The following is a 15990-nucleotide window of genomic DNA, read 5'->3' as shown; positions in this document are numbered from 1 at the left end:
TTTGGAATTTTTTGGTCTGGGTTTTTTTGTTTGTTTGTTTGGGTTTTTTTGTTTGTTTTCCCTCCTTCTTACACTGTTACCTTCAAGGGACTTAGGATTTCACTTTAAATATGACTCAACCAGCTAGGGCTAACTATACTCTTCCTCTCAATAGTTACTTTTGCTGTCCATATTAAAAAATGGAAAAACGTCTTAGAAATGTAAGAGAGATGGATTAACATTAACACTGAAAATAAACCTTTGGCAAATTCAAAGACAAACTGGCCTGACTCCTACAGAAGCTTGGATTAAAAAAAAAAAACAAACCATTTTTTTCCCTGTCTTTTTGTGCCAAAACAGGTTCTGCCATAATTCAGAGCAGTTCAAGGGCTTTTCCATGTCATACTGCTTGCAGCAGGTAGCTGCCAAGAAAATGCCCTCTGACCTCTTTTCACATTTCTGTCCTATGGATGGTGATGAAATGTGCTAGGTTTCTTTTATTCAAGAATTCTCATATTTTCCTGCACAGCTGTTTTCCCTGTACCTTTACAGGCTGCCCAGGGAGGTTGTGGAGTCTCCTTCTCTGGAAATAATCAAAACCCGCCTGGACGCATTCCTGTGTGACCTGCTTTAGCGGGGGAGTTGGACTTGGATGATCTCCAGAGGTCCCTTCCAACTGCTACCATTCTGTGATTCTGTGATACCAGAAACAACTGCTGAGCAAAGCACTCAGTGTATTTGCTGTAACAGGCAAAACCAAACAACCATTACTTCAGATAATACAGGTATCATTTTAGATACTTGTATTACGGGATTCATGGAAAACTCCACACCATAAGGAAGCCTACTTTGTTTGATTCATGCACTAATAACATGTAGATTCTGTTACTCAGAACCAATCTTACCTAGACAAACCAGAGAAGTCAGCTTCTTCTTCTTCACATCTCTCATCTAGCTCTTTCAAAGCAAGAGTGACATCCTCTTCACAGATAGATTCAGAATAGCTCTCAGGAGCTGCTGCCTCTGGCAGTTCAGGGGTCTCTTCCAACTCAAGAGATTCATGACAGACCAGACAGTCTTGTTGTTCTTGTAGCAGATATGAGCCAGTGTCTTCACTAGCAGTGCTAACCTGTTCATCCCTTACTGCCGAACTGCCTTCCTGTGAATCAAGCATACATTTATTGTCAGGGCTTACATATTCTTACCAGTTTTTATTATGGTAAAGTAACAGAGTTATAAAAAATTGTTTACAAATATCCATTTATTCTTTAATCACTCATCCCTTTGGATTGTTCACACAATTTCACTTGAGCAAAGACAGGCAGTCTATTTATAATGTTTATAACTTCCAGTTAACATTAATATCCTAGAACGTGACTTCTTATTTACAGCAAATAAAACTTCTCAAATACATTCAATTAAATCCGTTAAGAGAACACTCTCAGAAAAATATCTGCAAATAGCCTCAAACATATTTAGATCACAACAAACATAATCAAGACTTTCATATTTGACTTTTCTAGGTGAGGACCAAAATGACTGCCTCATGCTTGCCTTTGGCATCTGGAGCCAGTACAGAACATTTCTTCTCCTTTCTGCTCTCCATTTTAACAAGTTTCTAAAGCTCAGCTGAGCAACAGTGTAACAAATGATCAATGGAAAAGGGACATTCCACTATTTTTATTATTTTGCCATTACGGTTATTATGGGGAGCTTTAAGGGTTTAAACCTGAATCTTTAAATGTAGGCTTTCAGTCATGGGCAATTACAAAAAGACTATGATTAAACTCAGGTAGGTAATATTAGAATGACCCTTTCTCCCTTCCCTCTTCCTCCATTATTATACCCATTAACATTACTATACTGAACAGAGGAATTCAGATTTAGTTAATTTATGATGAATCAATTTAAACCTTTTACTGGATTTTTCTGTGGAGCAAAAATAACACTTCCTTGTACTTGCTATTTCCTAAAGGCACAAATTATCACACATTTTCATTCTTAATGTGCTGGTATTCCTCTACTGGCATATCCAAGACTGGTCAACAAACCTTTGGACAGCCTCTAAGCATACATATCACTTTATGTTTTTTATCAGTCTAAACAGATCCTTTGACAGATAAATAACGTATACATTAGAAAAGACAATTCAGCTTTAAACAGAACTATATAATTTTCTTTCACAGTGATCCTAACCTAATCTCACTTTGACTATGGTACTCCTCAATGTGACACTGCTGTTATTTGACACAGCTAGTGACCTCACTTCTAATGCCTCTTTTCTAAAAGTTAAACCTGGAATTTTATTGCACAGAACAGCCACTTTGTCACACTGAGCAGCTAAGGCATGGCAACGCAAGACACTTCTACAATACCATAGCAAAATAACTTGGACTGAAGCAGTGGTCCATTTCTATTATAGATGTTAACATATGACACAAAGCTGCACTGATCATGTCTGGTAGTTGTACATATGAGGGATACGCTTTTAGAAGATACTCCAGTGCTAATTACTAGCTAATAAATTTACAGCTAAGTTAGTCTTCATAGTGTCACAACTCCTGATTTCTGAAGTTTTCTCTGTAACACTGGACCTACCAACATGAATGTTCATTAAGTATCTCAAAAATGTGATGTATACAGTTGATAACCCCACAGAACTTAAGGAAAATTACTTCTAGTAATTCATTCCCTCAGAAATTCACAGTGCAAGTGAGTGAGAGAGGTTAATTTTAAGTCAGAAACTTTCATATAATTAGGCTTGTAAAACATTGTAAAAATTGAAAGTATTCTTGTAAGCTAGACTGTAAATACCTAACTGGAATGTAAAGTGTCCAGTTTGTTGATTTTGCAAAGATACATGCTATTACTGGGAATCAGTCAAATACATTTAAGTATTTACTTAACTCTTCAGCACCCCTACAGGAGAAATAAGGAACACAACTGCATCTAACCAGCACACACACACACACTTTTTAAATAATGGCTTCAATTTATTTTATTTTACCTTAGATACATTTTGATATATTTATTTCTATTAAAAACATTTTGATAACTGACACTTGGCACGCAATGAAATGCCCGTGTCGAAGGAGTTATATATAAGTATATGAGCATAGGAAAAAAAAAACCCTGCACTATGCTGTGAGTTGTGCAGTATAAAAATTCAGAACAGAATTAGTTTTACTAGCCTCACAAATTTTTCAAAGTGAGTTGATAGTGTGCATATTTTCAAGCTCATTCTGTTATGAGGCATAAAGCCAGCTCTCCCTTTCAGCAACAAAATGCAAGCAGATAGCTAACTCTTGCAGAGAGATAACTTCATGTGTTTGAACTGTGCTTGGAGAAAACATATGTATTTGACTGAATCCCATATTCTAACAAGCACAAAATAAATGTGGAACACATCACATTTAGCGATTGCATTTACATGCATTTGCAGTCTTATTTTTTTTTTTTCGCCTACAGCAATTTTTTCTGGATGCTGCTTAGTCATGAAATTATTTTACAGCCCATTTTAAATGTTTTCAGTATTTTTAATGATGTTGGTGCTTTTTTTGTCTGAATGTTTTCACCTGGACTATCAGAAGTATAGTGATTTTATAAAGGGAGCTGCAGAAGAACAATGAATCCAAGTGTAAAGGCAGTCTCAGAAAGAACTATGGAAACATAAAAATGAGTAACAGCCGAAAATGTACCATAAGCAAACAATGGAGAAGACAAAGTTTATCGTATTGAATTTCATTCTATAAAGTCCCAGCTTATATATTGCTTCTCCCTTTTGAAATCTTAACATAAAACACCTATTCTATGTGGAAACAAATAATCCAGATTAAGTGTCCTCCCTCACCCAAAATTCTACTGAACAAAAATACATGTTGTAGACAAGCAGATGAAGCGCTAACAGAGCAGTTTGTTTGACAGTCTAAGCACAAGGGCTCTACAAAAGTTGAGGCAATTTATCAACGGCAATGTAACCAAACACTTTTTTAAAAAGCACATAGATAATCATAACAGAAAAGTATGAAAAAAAGTGGGAAAAGCTGCTTTATAAAAGTCACAATATTACACTTTTAGAAGGTGAGGATTTTATCACAGGAAACCAGTTACCCACACGTTTCCTTTGTTGTACTCTAAGTATGTCTCTCGTTCTTACATTTATCTTCATTAAATGTTAGCTAGGTGGGTGGTTTGCCTGTTAATAAGAGTGATTTTCCAGCTAGCAAACAGGTAGACTACAGACTTTGTTCAGAAACCCCAGTCACTTGAACCAGTCTGCCAGCTGTTTAAACCAAGTGGGCTGAAGACCCATTCTTAAGTGTAAACCATGCACTGGTCCTTCAAATACACATAAGAATAGCTTAATTTTCTGGAAAACTCAATAAAACTACATTCTGCTAAAGATGGGATTAGCGATGCTTATCCAAATAAAGATAAGATTGCCAGTAGCATCAATAATTTTAACTGAAGAGATAAAAAGTCCACCCAAGACACTTCAAATTCAAGGAAAAAACTTGTTGAGGTTTTAGCTACCACTGCTAAATACTGTAAGAACTTTAGCAGGTGAGAGTTTTATTTTAAATGATTTTTTAAAAAATTTTAAATTATTCAAAAGATTAAAAAAAAAAAAAAAACAAGAAACTTAAGTACTCACAGATTTGCAGGCGGCCATTAGCTTGAAATCTGTCTCAGTCCACACAGGCCTTTCCAAAAAAATATACCACTAGCATCTGTGGCCCTTTTTAAAGCATTATTTAATGGAATCAACTGCTAACACAGCTGGCCTGAGGTTTTATTCCCATATAGCACCAATCACATTAACCCAAAGAAAGCACAAAAAAAAGGGGGGGAAATAAAAAAGTATTTGAAAGAAAATGTTGCTCAAGAAGGATTTCAACCATATCAAGTAAAGTCATCTTGAATATTAGCCTGTTTTCATTCTGCACCATGAAATGATTGTTATCAGCCCTTCAAGAATATTTTTAACCTGTGGTAAGTTCCCTCATTCCATCACAAGCAGTTTTCATACTGAGGGAACATAAGAACATTCCAACAGGTTAGAAATACCAAAAGCAAATCAAATAATCAGGTAACAGATGAAAATTCAGTTGAAAAGAAAGCCAAAGTTGCTACTAAACACTAGAAGGAGCCCAAATCAGCCATGCGCCAGCCCACATTTCTCCCCACCTCAGGCAGCTGGTTGCTAGAGTTATCTAGAGAAGAAGCCTCCAAACTTGGGGTCTCAGTTCTGATTTGAAGCACCTCTTCTGTTCCCACACTGCTAGTGGAATCTTGAGACTGAAGTGATAAACCAGCATGATCTGATACTGTTTCGTCTATTGCAGAATCACTGTTTAACTAAGACAGAAAAGAAACAAACGTGAAATTCTTCATAGTTTATCGAACACATAAATTATAGGGGGAAAAGCACATTAGTTTTGAAATAGGCAGTTTCAGTATGGTTAGCTATTTGAAATTACTTACACATTACGAGTTTAACACCTTTACACACTAAAACCATCACAAGCATCACATGTATTTCTGTAACATTTAACTTCCAACTTCTTGAAGAGAAGTTTGAAGTTATTTGGGATCCAGAAAATTATTTCTTCTCTTGTTCTTAAATGTCTTTGGCACTCGTGAAATGCTAAAGCGAAAACAATGAAGAGCAGAGCAGCTCTCTGTTATGGGCAACATTAATACAAACTTTGCCAAAGTCTGAAAAGCAGCATATCCCTGCTGGTCCCTGTCCAGTCAATTTTTTCCTAATTTCATTTATGGAATGCAGAGAGACTTCTGAGTGGCCAGCATTCTTGATTTTCCTCAGTTATATGTACACATGCTTCAAAATCCATAATTAAACCAACAACTTCAATAGTTAAAAACAACTGAGGCTCCCACGGGACCATTTATTGCTCTTGTTCTTATTTGCACTTTGGGGTTTGTTTTGAAGCTAGAATACACAAAGACACACAGTTTATATAAAACACATGCAATTTTGTGCTTATATTTAAACAAATATAATAAGTATAAAGACACTCAAAAAAAAAAAAAAAGAACATTGTACTAAAATTATAAACAGGTTACATACCACCATAGGTAAAGTAACTCTTTCCCTTCATTGATGCTATGAAAAAGAAGCTTAGCCACATGAATTCAGTGCCTCCTTAGTTCACTTAGGCTGAAAGTGTGAGCCATACTTATCATTAAAAGTGCAAGAGAAAGCTTAAGTTGTCAGATTCCTTTTACAGAAAAACAACTTACCATCTGCGAACGAGACAGTATCTGACTTGCAGTCAGGGCTGCTTCTTCTTCTGAAGACTCATCAGTATCTTCCTGGTTGGTCAAGTTCAAGCTGGGTGTGCTACCAGAGTACTGACATTCCTGAAGAGATGGTGTGTCTCCTTTGTCAATACTGTCAAGAGAGCGCCTACGAACACCCCAGTTGAAGTTGTCCATGCTTTCACCCTGGAATAAAAAAAGTTTGCACACATATGTATGTACGAATTTCAACAGAATAAAATCAATACACAAATGCAACACAGAAGACACAAGTACTAAATGCATTATGAACAGAGTTTCAATCAGCCCTTTAATTTTATTAAAATTTTAAATACCTTGTTAAATGATGTTTGTAGATAAATTAAAATATATGGCAAATGAAGCAGAAATCTTTTGACTATCTTCTTGGAAAGTAACTCAATATATAATCTAGAACTATATCAGTATTGATTTTATATATCTGACTAGAAAGTACAAACACACCACAGACAACAACAGATGAACAAGCCAGGGCACCAGGCTGCAACTTACCTGCAGCTCCTGGTTAGCAAAAAGGAAAACACATATAATTAGAAAGAACGAGGACAAACACTTAAAGATACTCTAGAACCAGGGAAAAATGTTTTATTATATAAGATTTGCCAACAGTAAAAGACTGATTCAAGCTCTGGAAAAAAGCTTTAGTCAAAAAGCTAGTATTTAAAATAATTTCTCTTTCTAATGGGAGATTGATTAAAAAAATAAACAAACTGACGACAAAACACTAAAACCAGCATGCTTATGATACATTTTCTCTAGCATAACATGTAAAGCAAGCAACTCTTTCAACAAACATTAGATGAAATTCTGTAACTAACAGACATGAATCTGAACTGACCACATCCAACTGACAAAGCACCATCAACATTAATTATATACAGGTTGTAGGAAAGAAAGATGTCTTCATTAACTGTTTTACCAGCTACTTTGTGTCAGTTTTATGAAAGGCATGCTAAACACCAATAGCTGGATCCTTTCTGTTTGCACATTTTAAAGCTGGGACACTTGGATTTCAAACATCCAACATACTAAGTGAAATCCGTATCTATACTATTGTTTTAATTCACAAGTACAATAACAATCTTTGATTTTCTCAAGAGCTTTGTCAACCTTCAACAATGCATCTAAGTAAGACAGAAAACCTGATCAGTTCACTTTGCCAGTCCACAGAGAGTTAATAAAATACCACATCTAGCCCCAAATGTGCAAGTATGGGTTCCAAAACTGCTCTAAAAGAGTGAGCATCTCTCGTGGTGACTTAAGAGATCATCATGATGCATTAAATATGCAAAGCAAACTAAACATTTTGTAGTCTCTTTCTCTCTTAGTAATTTGTTTTACTCCAAAAAAGGTGAAAAGTTATGGTGAAGCAAAAGAACCCCAACTACAACAAAGTACTACTACTGTGGGCTGAAGCACTTAAGTTTAATCTGAATATTATTCAGATTTTAATGTAAAAGCCCCGGTTCATGTTGACATTTAATTACCAGCCACAAAGAACATTCTGTATTTTTGGTGCAAAACTAGGCAGCTCTTTTATCAAGTGCACAATTTATATGTAATGCCCTAAATCTGTACAGTCTGCGCCTTTTTTTTTTTTTTTTTTTTTTGCAAGCACAGCATTTCATGTTGCATACAGGCACCTAATGAGAAAGAAGTTGTCTTTTCTTCATTATGATCTGCTATTAAAATAATACAGAAAATGAAGCTAAAGATTAACTTGCTTTGGCAAAGTTCTCAAGTTTTGGCAAAGCCCCACCTAGTGTTAATGTTTTACTACTACTGAGCCTTGATTCTGAACTGTTTGACTACTTGTGTTCAATATAGGAAATGGTATCTGTTTAGTGTGTGGGCACATATATGCAATAGACCATAATGAGCCTGTACTTTTCCTAGAAGATGCAAATACTGGCTGAAGTGAAGCAATACACAGGAAGCACGAAGAAAATGATATACAACTAAAGTTGATTTTGTAAAAATGGCTAGATTAATCAGAAGAACAACCATCTTAGTGTTTAGATAGGCAGATATTCTCCTTAGTAGCTTGTTGATTCGTGACCTGCAAGGGTCTCCATTACTAATTCAATATTTCATATAGACTGTAACAAAAGCACTGAAAGAAACTACAAAGCATTTGATTTCTTCTCCCCAGTCCTTTCACAGTCATACTTTTAAGCTTCAGCAAATACTGGTCTGAAGCCTTTTATTTATCACACACACGTAACAATTGTTAACAGAATCTTTACTATTTCTCAATATTTATTTTTGTTTTACCTCCTCTCTCTCTCTTTTTGGATAGGAGGAGAAGTGGAGGAAATGCAAGAACTCCAACAACCCAGATGAAGTCAATGCAAGCAATTATGGTGACCAAGTCAATTGTATATAATGAGATAGTATATCATACAGTTTGTAACTTTGAAAGCTATTCCTCATGTTTTCAAAATGCAGAAACATATCTGGAACAAAGCTTATTCCATTTTCTTAACATATTGTCCCATAAGTAAGTTTTCTGCTGCATGATACCCAGGTGTTCATCCTGTCACTGGCTTATGCTGTCATATCACTTCACTTTCAGATTAAGTCACTAAACAGCACACCCCACCCCACCCCCAAATCTCAAGTCCCACCCCCCCCGCCCAACACCCAATGATTTGCAACAATTTAAACATTGCAAAGTTTGTGACACAGGTATCTTTATCATGCAAGGTAAGCTCAGTCATGTCATAAATTCTTCCCAATTGGGTTAGTTAGAAGAGCTGCCAATTCCTTAGAATTGCACCAACATAACCTAATTTTTAAAATGTTCTCAAATGGAAATACACAGAAGAAATCCCAAGGTCTCACCTCTGCATCTTCCAATTCAACATCTAAAAAGTCAAAGTCTTTAAAAACTCCAAATTGTTGTTCACTGGTATTGTCTTCTACAGCCACTTCCTCCTCTTGAATCACTTCTTCTGTTGTTGAAATAAGACTAGTTTGCTGATCTCCAGCTTCCAAGTCTTCATTAGAAGAAAATACAACCTGCAGATACGGGTATAAATAGAAATAAAAACTTCCAACTTCTCTAACTCCAAAAGTCAGCTATGCTGCTTCCTGCAATTTAACAGCATTAGTGGCAGTTAGCGTACCACCATAATGATAGTACTAGGGCAAGTACAGACTGCAATTTGTTTCAAGACTGGTTGGATTTTAAACTGTATCTTTAAACTAGTGATATCATTCTCTCCTTAATATACTTGAGAGTTGCAAAGGTACAAATAAAGAGAAAATCATGCCTCTGAACCTTCAGTTTCATAACCACAATATTAGTCAAGCTCTAGAACAAAAAAAACATCATAATGATTATCCACATGACACAGGCCATATCATTTTCACCTAACAATTTCTGTGGAAGGACTGTATACCTTTAAAAAGGCATCCAATGCTGGCTTCCAGTGATGATAACCTTCACAAATTACAGTTTGCTGTTTATTTCCATTTGGATTTTTAAAAATCTCTTCAGTCTCAGCTTTCAGGCATCTCAATTTCGTTTATGTTAACCTCCTCCACTAGATTAAAGATCCACCTCCCATCAGTATTTTTCCCCACCCAAGAACTTCTGTGTCACAATAAAAAACAATATTCTAGATGATAACCAAGGCAGGCTACTCACTTTCCTTTAAAAGCTCTTAATGTCATCACTGCCATTAAGCTTAGCATGCCAATGGGGGACTTTTCTATGCCGTACACAGAAGTGACACCATCAGCCTATTTTTACTCGTTAGTTAAGACTATTGGTCCTATTGACAATCATGTTAGCTTGAAGGCATGTGATCCACTGGTCATTTTCAATGGATTCTATAGCATCTTCAATACAACAACATCCTTGCAGTCCTCAGCCATTGCTGCTCCTTCTCTCTAAGGTGCATCTTATTTATAATGGACTATCTAGAGATTTACACAGAACAGGGGAGACCTAGTTCAATCCCCTCTTCTAGCCAAGACAATTAAAACTCATACATGCAGCCTCAAACATACACTCGTCTGGAGTGGCAGGGTAGTCCTGCTCTTCTGTGAAGTATTAAGGATTAGTCTGATCAATGGAGTTCCTTAGTAGTCAACTAATTTAATCTGGAGAGGAAAGATTTGAGTTCCAGTCCAAAGACTTTAAAAAAATTTTTGTTTTGATAACCACATAAAGCAAAGATTAAGAATTACTCTTAGTAGTTTACCTTTGCTTTAAAACATAATAGTCCTCCCCCATAAGACTGACCTAAATTCATTGAGACGGCAACATTAATTTTGGCTGAATTTAAATAGTTTTGAAACCTGTCTAGCAAAGAACAGTGCCCACTGGACTTCCTGAGGAATAATAATAATAATAATTCATTACTTATGATTTCATCTCTTTTTAATTCTTCAACTGGATTTGTGAATTGTTGAACCAAAACCAGTTTGTGAAAAACAGCTCCTTATAACTTCACCAATACCTGAAAATGCAATAGCATTCTGACTAATGGAATTTAAAAACCACAACAAACTACCATCACCACTTACTGAAGGATTCTTGGGAAGACCAGATTCTGGACCACACAGAGAAAGCACGTTCATTAGCTTCTCCCTAGTTCTTCTCTGAAAAATATACCAAAGAAAATCACATAGCCAGGCATCTGCTGGAGGTCCAGGTAAAAATCTAAAACATCTGCATTTTTAACTAGTCATCTTGCATGCTGACATCCTCTAAAAAGAATCTTACCATTTTTAATTTTCACCAGTATTAGCTTTTACTTTTTGCTATATTCATTTACTGTTTTGCTAAGACGCAATACAGACTTCAAATTACACGTCAACGATTTTTTCTTATACATTCATAAACACTGTCTATAATATATGTATAATGTGTTTGAGATACAACGTACCTGAGACAGCTGTGGTCTCTTCCAGCTGACAGGAACTAATGCATTTGAATTGGAGCCTGAGGAAGTTGAGGAAGTGCTCCGGGTGACAGCAATAACTTTTGGCTTCCCATTTCTACCAGCTGCACTGTGTTGATCACCATACTTATTCCCAATAATTGGTGTCTATCAAAGATAACAAATACTTTCTTAAAACTCAAATCTATATTAGTAAAGGCTACATATTTGATTTTAGAATTTAGTATTATGTGAAATGTAGGAGGGTTTGTCTGTTTGTTGTTTTTAAGCATTCTATGAAGCCCATGCCTAACCCACTGAGCACTGGTACACTGGGAAATACAAAGCTGAATACTTCTACCCTATGTAGTGGGCTGCCATTCTGCCCACTTGGGTTTTTTGATTTATGCAAGTTTTATGCTGACAAACCAGTTATATTTTTTTAAACACACTTTAAAAACAAGTAAGTTTAAAAGATGCAAAGCTCCTCTGTAGAATCATTCACAGACACAAACATTGTTTCCGCAGACCAGCAACTTCACTAATGGCACACTTCTGAAAATCAAGATCAAATTCAGCCCTTTTGACAGTAAATGCTACTCCAATGAACTCTGTGGGAATTCATCTTGTCTCTCAATTACCTGCATGCACTGAAATTTCCAGTAAGGAATTCACTTACTGATTTAAGTAATGCTCTTAAAACATCTGTATCTCCAATCATTATCTAGGGTTAGCTTCAACCAAGAGCTCTTGCTTTTGATTACTTCTAAAGCTTCTATAGTTTTCACATCCCTATCTGACACTGCAGTCATTTGGCTACACTCCCCTTTTCAGACACAGAATGAGTACCAGCTGTATTCATATATTATTTTCAGTTCTAATGAACTCTAACTGGGGGGTAGGGGTGTTGTTTTCAAGTACAGGAGGTTTTTCTCCAGTTGCGTCCATCTCACACTGAGGTTCCTAAATTCTGTATCCTGCTCTCCTCTAAATTTTCTCCCCCTTCCAAAGTCACGCCAAAACTGCAGTACAGGGTTTTAATCAGCTGAGCCCTTGAATGCACAACCCTTCATTTGATGAAAGCCTGGAATGTTCAGCTGCAAGCAGCAGCCAGCTGCATTAGCCCACTGTCTGACACAGATGAAATATCCTTGAGAATAATCCTATTGACTTTTAGTAGTTAACTCTGCAGATATTCAAAGCAGAAAAAAGGCAAAAACACAACATAAAAGAATTCAAAGTTTATCTTTCAGTATGACTCTACTTACATGTCTGTAAAACTTCAACATATGCCATTCTTAAAAATTACATTTATTTTAAAATATAAAAATGTAGAAAGCCAACATAAAACAAATCTGAGTTTGCAACAAGAAGTCATTATTGTATTGTAATTTAAATATAACAATTACCTCTGATATATCAAAATGAAAATCTAAGGTCTTCCCAGGTAGCTCCTTGGAGACGTTATTAAAAATTTTTGTGAAAGAGATTTCTGGAGAACCTATGTCACCTCCATAAGACTTTGGAATATCATTAGGTACAACAAGGCTTGCTGACCGAGACACCACCAGTTTCAAAATATTAAGGGCTTCCTTCCAATACGGACTCTAAAGAGAACGTACACAAATCACAAAACAATCACTTCAAACAAGACAGCCATTTTTAATGTACAGTAGGATTTTGCACTGATTCATCGCAGGATTCCCAAATCCAAAAGCTCTAATATTCTACACGTGGCTGCAAGGTGCTAGCACAGGTGGGCAGCTTCAGACCTGGAAGTACCGGGAAGGCAGTGGCAAGGTACCAGGTCATCCCACGGTGGGCGCTCAGGTCCAGCCTGGCAGGCTCACTAACTCCAGGTCACAGTGCCAGCTGCACAAGACTCTGTTCCAGGTCCCTCGCTCCCTGTATTTACACTATGTTTTTTACCACTGTCTGGAGTATCTGCCTTTCATGCCCCAGGAGATAAAATCTGATAGCATTTAAAAGCAAAACAACTTCCACCTCCTGGCATCTTTAATTATTTTACACTTATGGGCAGAGTAAACTGAATTTGAAACAGACAAAAATCTTTTGTGCTCTGTATTTCCTCATGCATTTCAAAGACCTTAAAAAAACAAAACCAAAACCAAAAACATTTACAAGGTTTTTATATAGTATCGAACCAATGGACTGCTTAAAAAAGCCAGGGCAAAAGTATGAGAACATAAGAGGCAGAGCCTGAGTTCAGTGCACTCTCCTTAAAGGTGATTAAGATAATGTAAATAATTTAGCAGTTTCAACTACAGAGATTGTGGAGTGAATCACAGAAGAAACTTACACCAAAAACAGCACCTTGGGAGGTTTAATATTTACACTCCTGACCCAAAACTTAAATCTTCCAGGTTTTAAAATTAGCAGGATCTCTGCTTTTTTTTCTTTTTCTTTTTCTTTTTTTTTTTAAATTGGGATGCCATGTTTTTATTGCATTAAAGAAATAAGTACCACTTTCAAGGCTCTAAGTAATACATGCTTCTTTGTAGGTAATGAGTCTTCAACAACCTCCTGAATTTCTGTGCATCATAAACATAAAGTAGTCTCAAACTTGAACCATCCTGCAGCCACTTAAATTTATTAAGATGAATTGTGATTGCAGTGGACTAAAAAAAATCAGCTTAGTCGCATCACATTTAAAAAAGACATGTTAATTTATGCTCTTTTGTCATTTATAATAGCATGGTTTATCATATAAAAAATACATAGGCTTCTCTGGAGTATTTTTTTGCTAGCACCATTATTTTGATATCCAAAATCTTCTAATTAAGATTAGATTCTACAGTAGTGTGGGCTTGCATAGAAAGCTCAGATAAAGGTTAGAGGTGAAGCAAGCAGCTGTCAGGCCATGAAAACTGTAGTTACGCTAATCATTCCATTTTGCCTAATGCACTCTGACAGAAGCACAATATCTAAAGTACATATCCGTCAATAACAAAACATCCAGGGAACACTACTCTTCCTGGTTAATTATGATTAAACCATTTGACTGAAATACATTTGGCAATAATGGAATTCAGGAAAAAATAAAAGGGGGTGGGGGCGGGGGAAGAGAATTTTGTGCACTGAAATGGTTTCATGCTCCAGGCATTTTTATAAAAATCTTTCAGCAAGATGCTAGACCTTCCTTCCATGAAATAGATTTTCAGTAAATTGTGTTCCAAGTACAAAGGATCAAATTACCCAGGGCAAAACACTGTTGTTCATCTTTTGGGGACTTTCTTTGACAAAAAAATGCACTCATATTCATTAATGTTCCTCACAGACACATTAGTGAAACTGGTTTAAATATGCATTTAACTGTAAAACTTCCTTTTGAAAACATATACACTTAGATAAAACATTTGTGCAGTACTTGACAGTAAACATTTCCTTATATTTTAATAGTTGAAGGATCATCTCCTCTACATATGTAGAGTTGCTTATATCTGTAAATAGTTGCACATTCTCCAAGGTAACTTGTCCCACAAGATGCAAATCAAATTGGACAAATACATAAGCATATAGTGAATTAAACACATATGACAAAAAATAAAATAAAATACTACGGAATCTGACTTTGAACAACTATTTTTCTATCTGAAACAAATTAATTCCCCTCAAAATTCAAGTGTAATTTCATTACCACTTTGGTAACAAGCAGAAAGGCTTTTCTAGTTTTTCAGAGTACCTACCTGAACATATTTACCAATAACTTTTATGATTTCCAAATTAAACTGCTTCACTGGTGCTGTGGATAGGTCAATATGACTCAGAAGACTGTAAATGATCTGTAGTAAGGACTGTTGCATACTGGATAACCCTTTCTCTAGCAGCTAAAAAAAATTTTAAATACAGAATTTAATTTGAGCCTTTAATGGTAGCAAAAAGTAAAACAAACATTAAAATACAGCTAACTTCCACACACATTTATTTTCCGCTTCAAGAAACTTGTGTCCCACTTCATGTTTTTCAAAACTTTGTTTTAGCATTAAAAAAAAGTAATGCAATAGAACAACATTCTCTGTTCTAATTCAGTTTTTTTCCCTGCATTTTGACATATTTGTTAGCACAGATCTAAAGCATCTAATAATACAACACTTCGCACTAAATGCAAATGTTCATACAAATTCAAAATCTCAAAGCTGTATGAAAAAGTTACATCCACACCCTAAAGAAAGCTAGCAAACACAATCTTAAAAACAAAATAAGCACATACAAAGTCATTCATGAGAATGTACAAATATTTAAAAAAATATCCTCATCAGTTTGAAGTGATATACTTTTCACACAAGGTACTTTTTTAAAGGTAATAACACCTGCACGAATGGCTGGCAGACTCATATACTGAATCCTATAATTTAAATTATCTTTGATTATATACTATGCAATACTTACAACTGAACTTAGGAATTTTTTTTAAGTACTTTTTTAAGACATCTTACATGTGTACTTGGCTAAAAAAAGGTCTCCTAAAATTTGCACTAAGTATATTTTGCTAAAGCCAAGACAGTGTGCGTATTTTATTAATGTAGTATAGAACATAGATATCCACTGCAAAACAGTACTATCACAAAAAGGGATCTTTCATTAGACAGATTATCATTTCAAGGTACATTTAAATTGCTGCACTCCAAAATGGCAGCAGCCATCCCTTTTCTATATCCTAGAACATTTTAATATTATTCTCCCATTATGGAAGATGTGCTTTTTTCCTCCCAATATTCAGATTCATGAAAAATAAGGAACTGGCAATGACTAATCGTAATGTTGATCACAGATTGTC

The 15990-nt window shown here is 35.7% G+C and overlaps 1 protein-coding gene across 3 annotated transcripts in view; it reads right to left on the bottom strand.

Annotated features, from left to right (window-relative positions):
* Positions 1-15990, bottom strand: part of FRYL (FRY like transcription coactivator) — a 147910-nt gene that overhangs the window by 20045 nt on the left and 111875 nt on the right. For all 3 annotated transcript variants that reach the window (XM_086463977.1, XM_086463979.1, XM_086463980.1), the window contains 8 exons: positions 14900-15040; positions 12602-12799; positions 11199-11360; positions 10837-10911; positions 9145-9321; positions 6244-6447; positions 5167-5337; positions 885-1138 (listed from right to left, as the gene is read on the bottom strand). In XM_086463977.1, the coding sequence (XP_086320103.1) occupies positions 885-1138; positions 5167-5337; positions 6244-6447; positions 9145-9321; positions 10837-10911; positions 11199-11360; positions 12602-12799; positions 14900-15040 (1382 nt within the window). The remainder of the gene's footprint in view (positions 1-884; positions 1139-5166; positions 5338-6243; positions 6448-9144; positions 9322-10836; positions 10912-11198; positions 11361-12601; positions 12800-14899; positions 15041-15990) is intronic.

This window comes from Leptosomus discolor, chromosome 4 (genome assembly GCF_034619465.1).
Source record: "Leptosomus discolor isolate bLepDis1 chromosome 4, bLepDis1.hap2, whole genome shotgun sequence".
In the NCBI taxonomy this organism is placed as follows: Eukaryota; Metazoa; Chordata; class Aves; order Leptosomiformes; family Leptosomidae; genus Leptosomus; species Leptosomus discolor.
The sequence above is the reverse complement of the archived record's forward strand: the minus strand, read 5'-3'. Positions and strand labels throughout refer to the sequence as shown.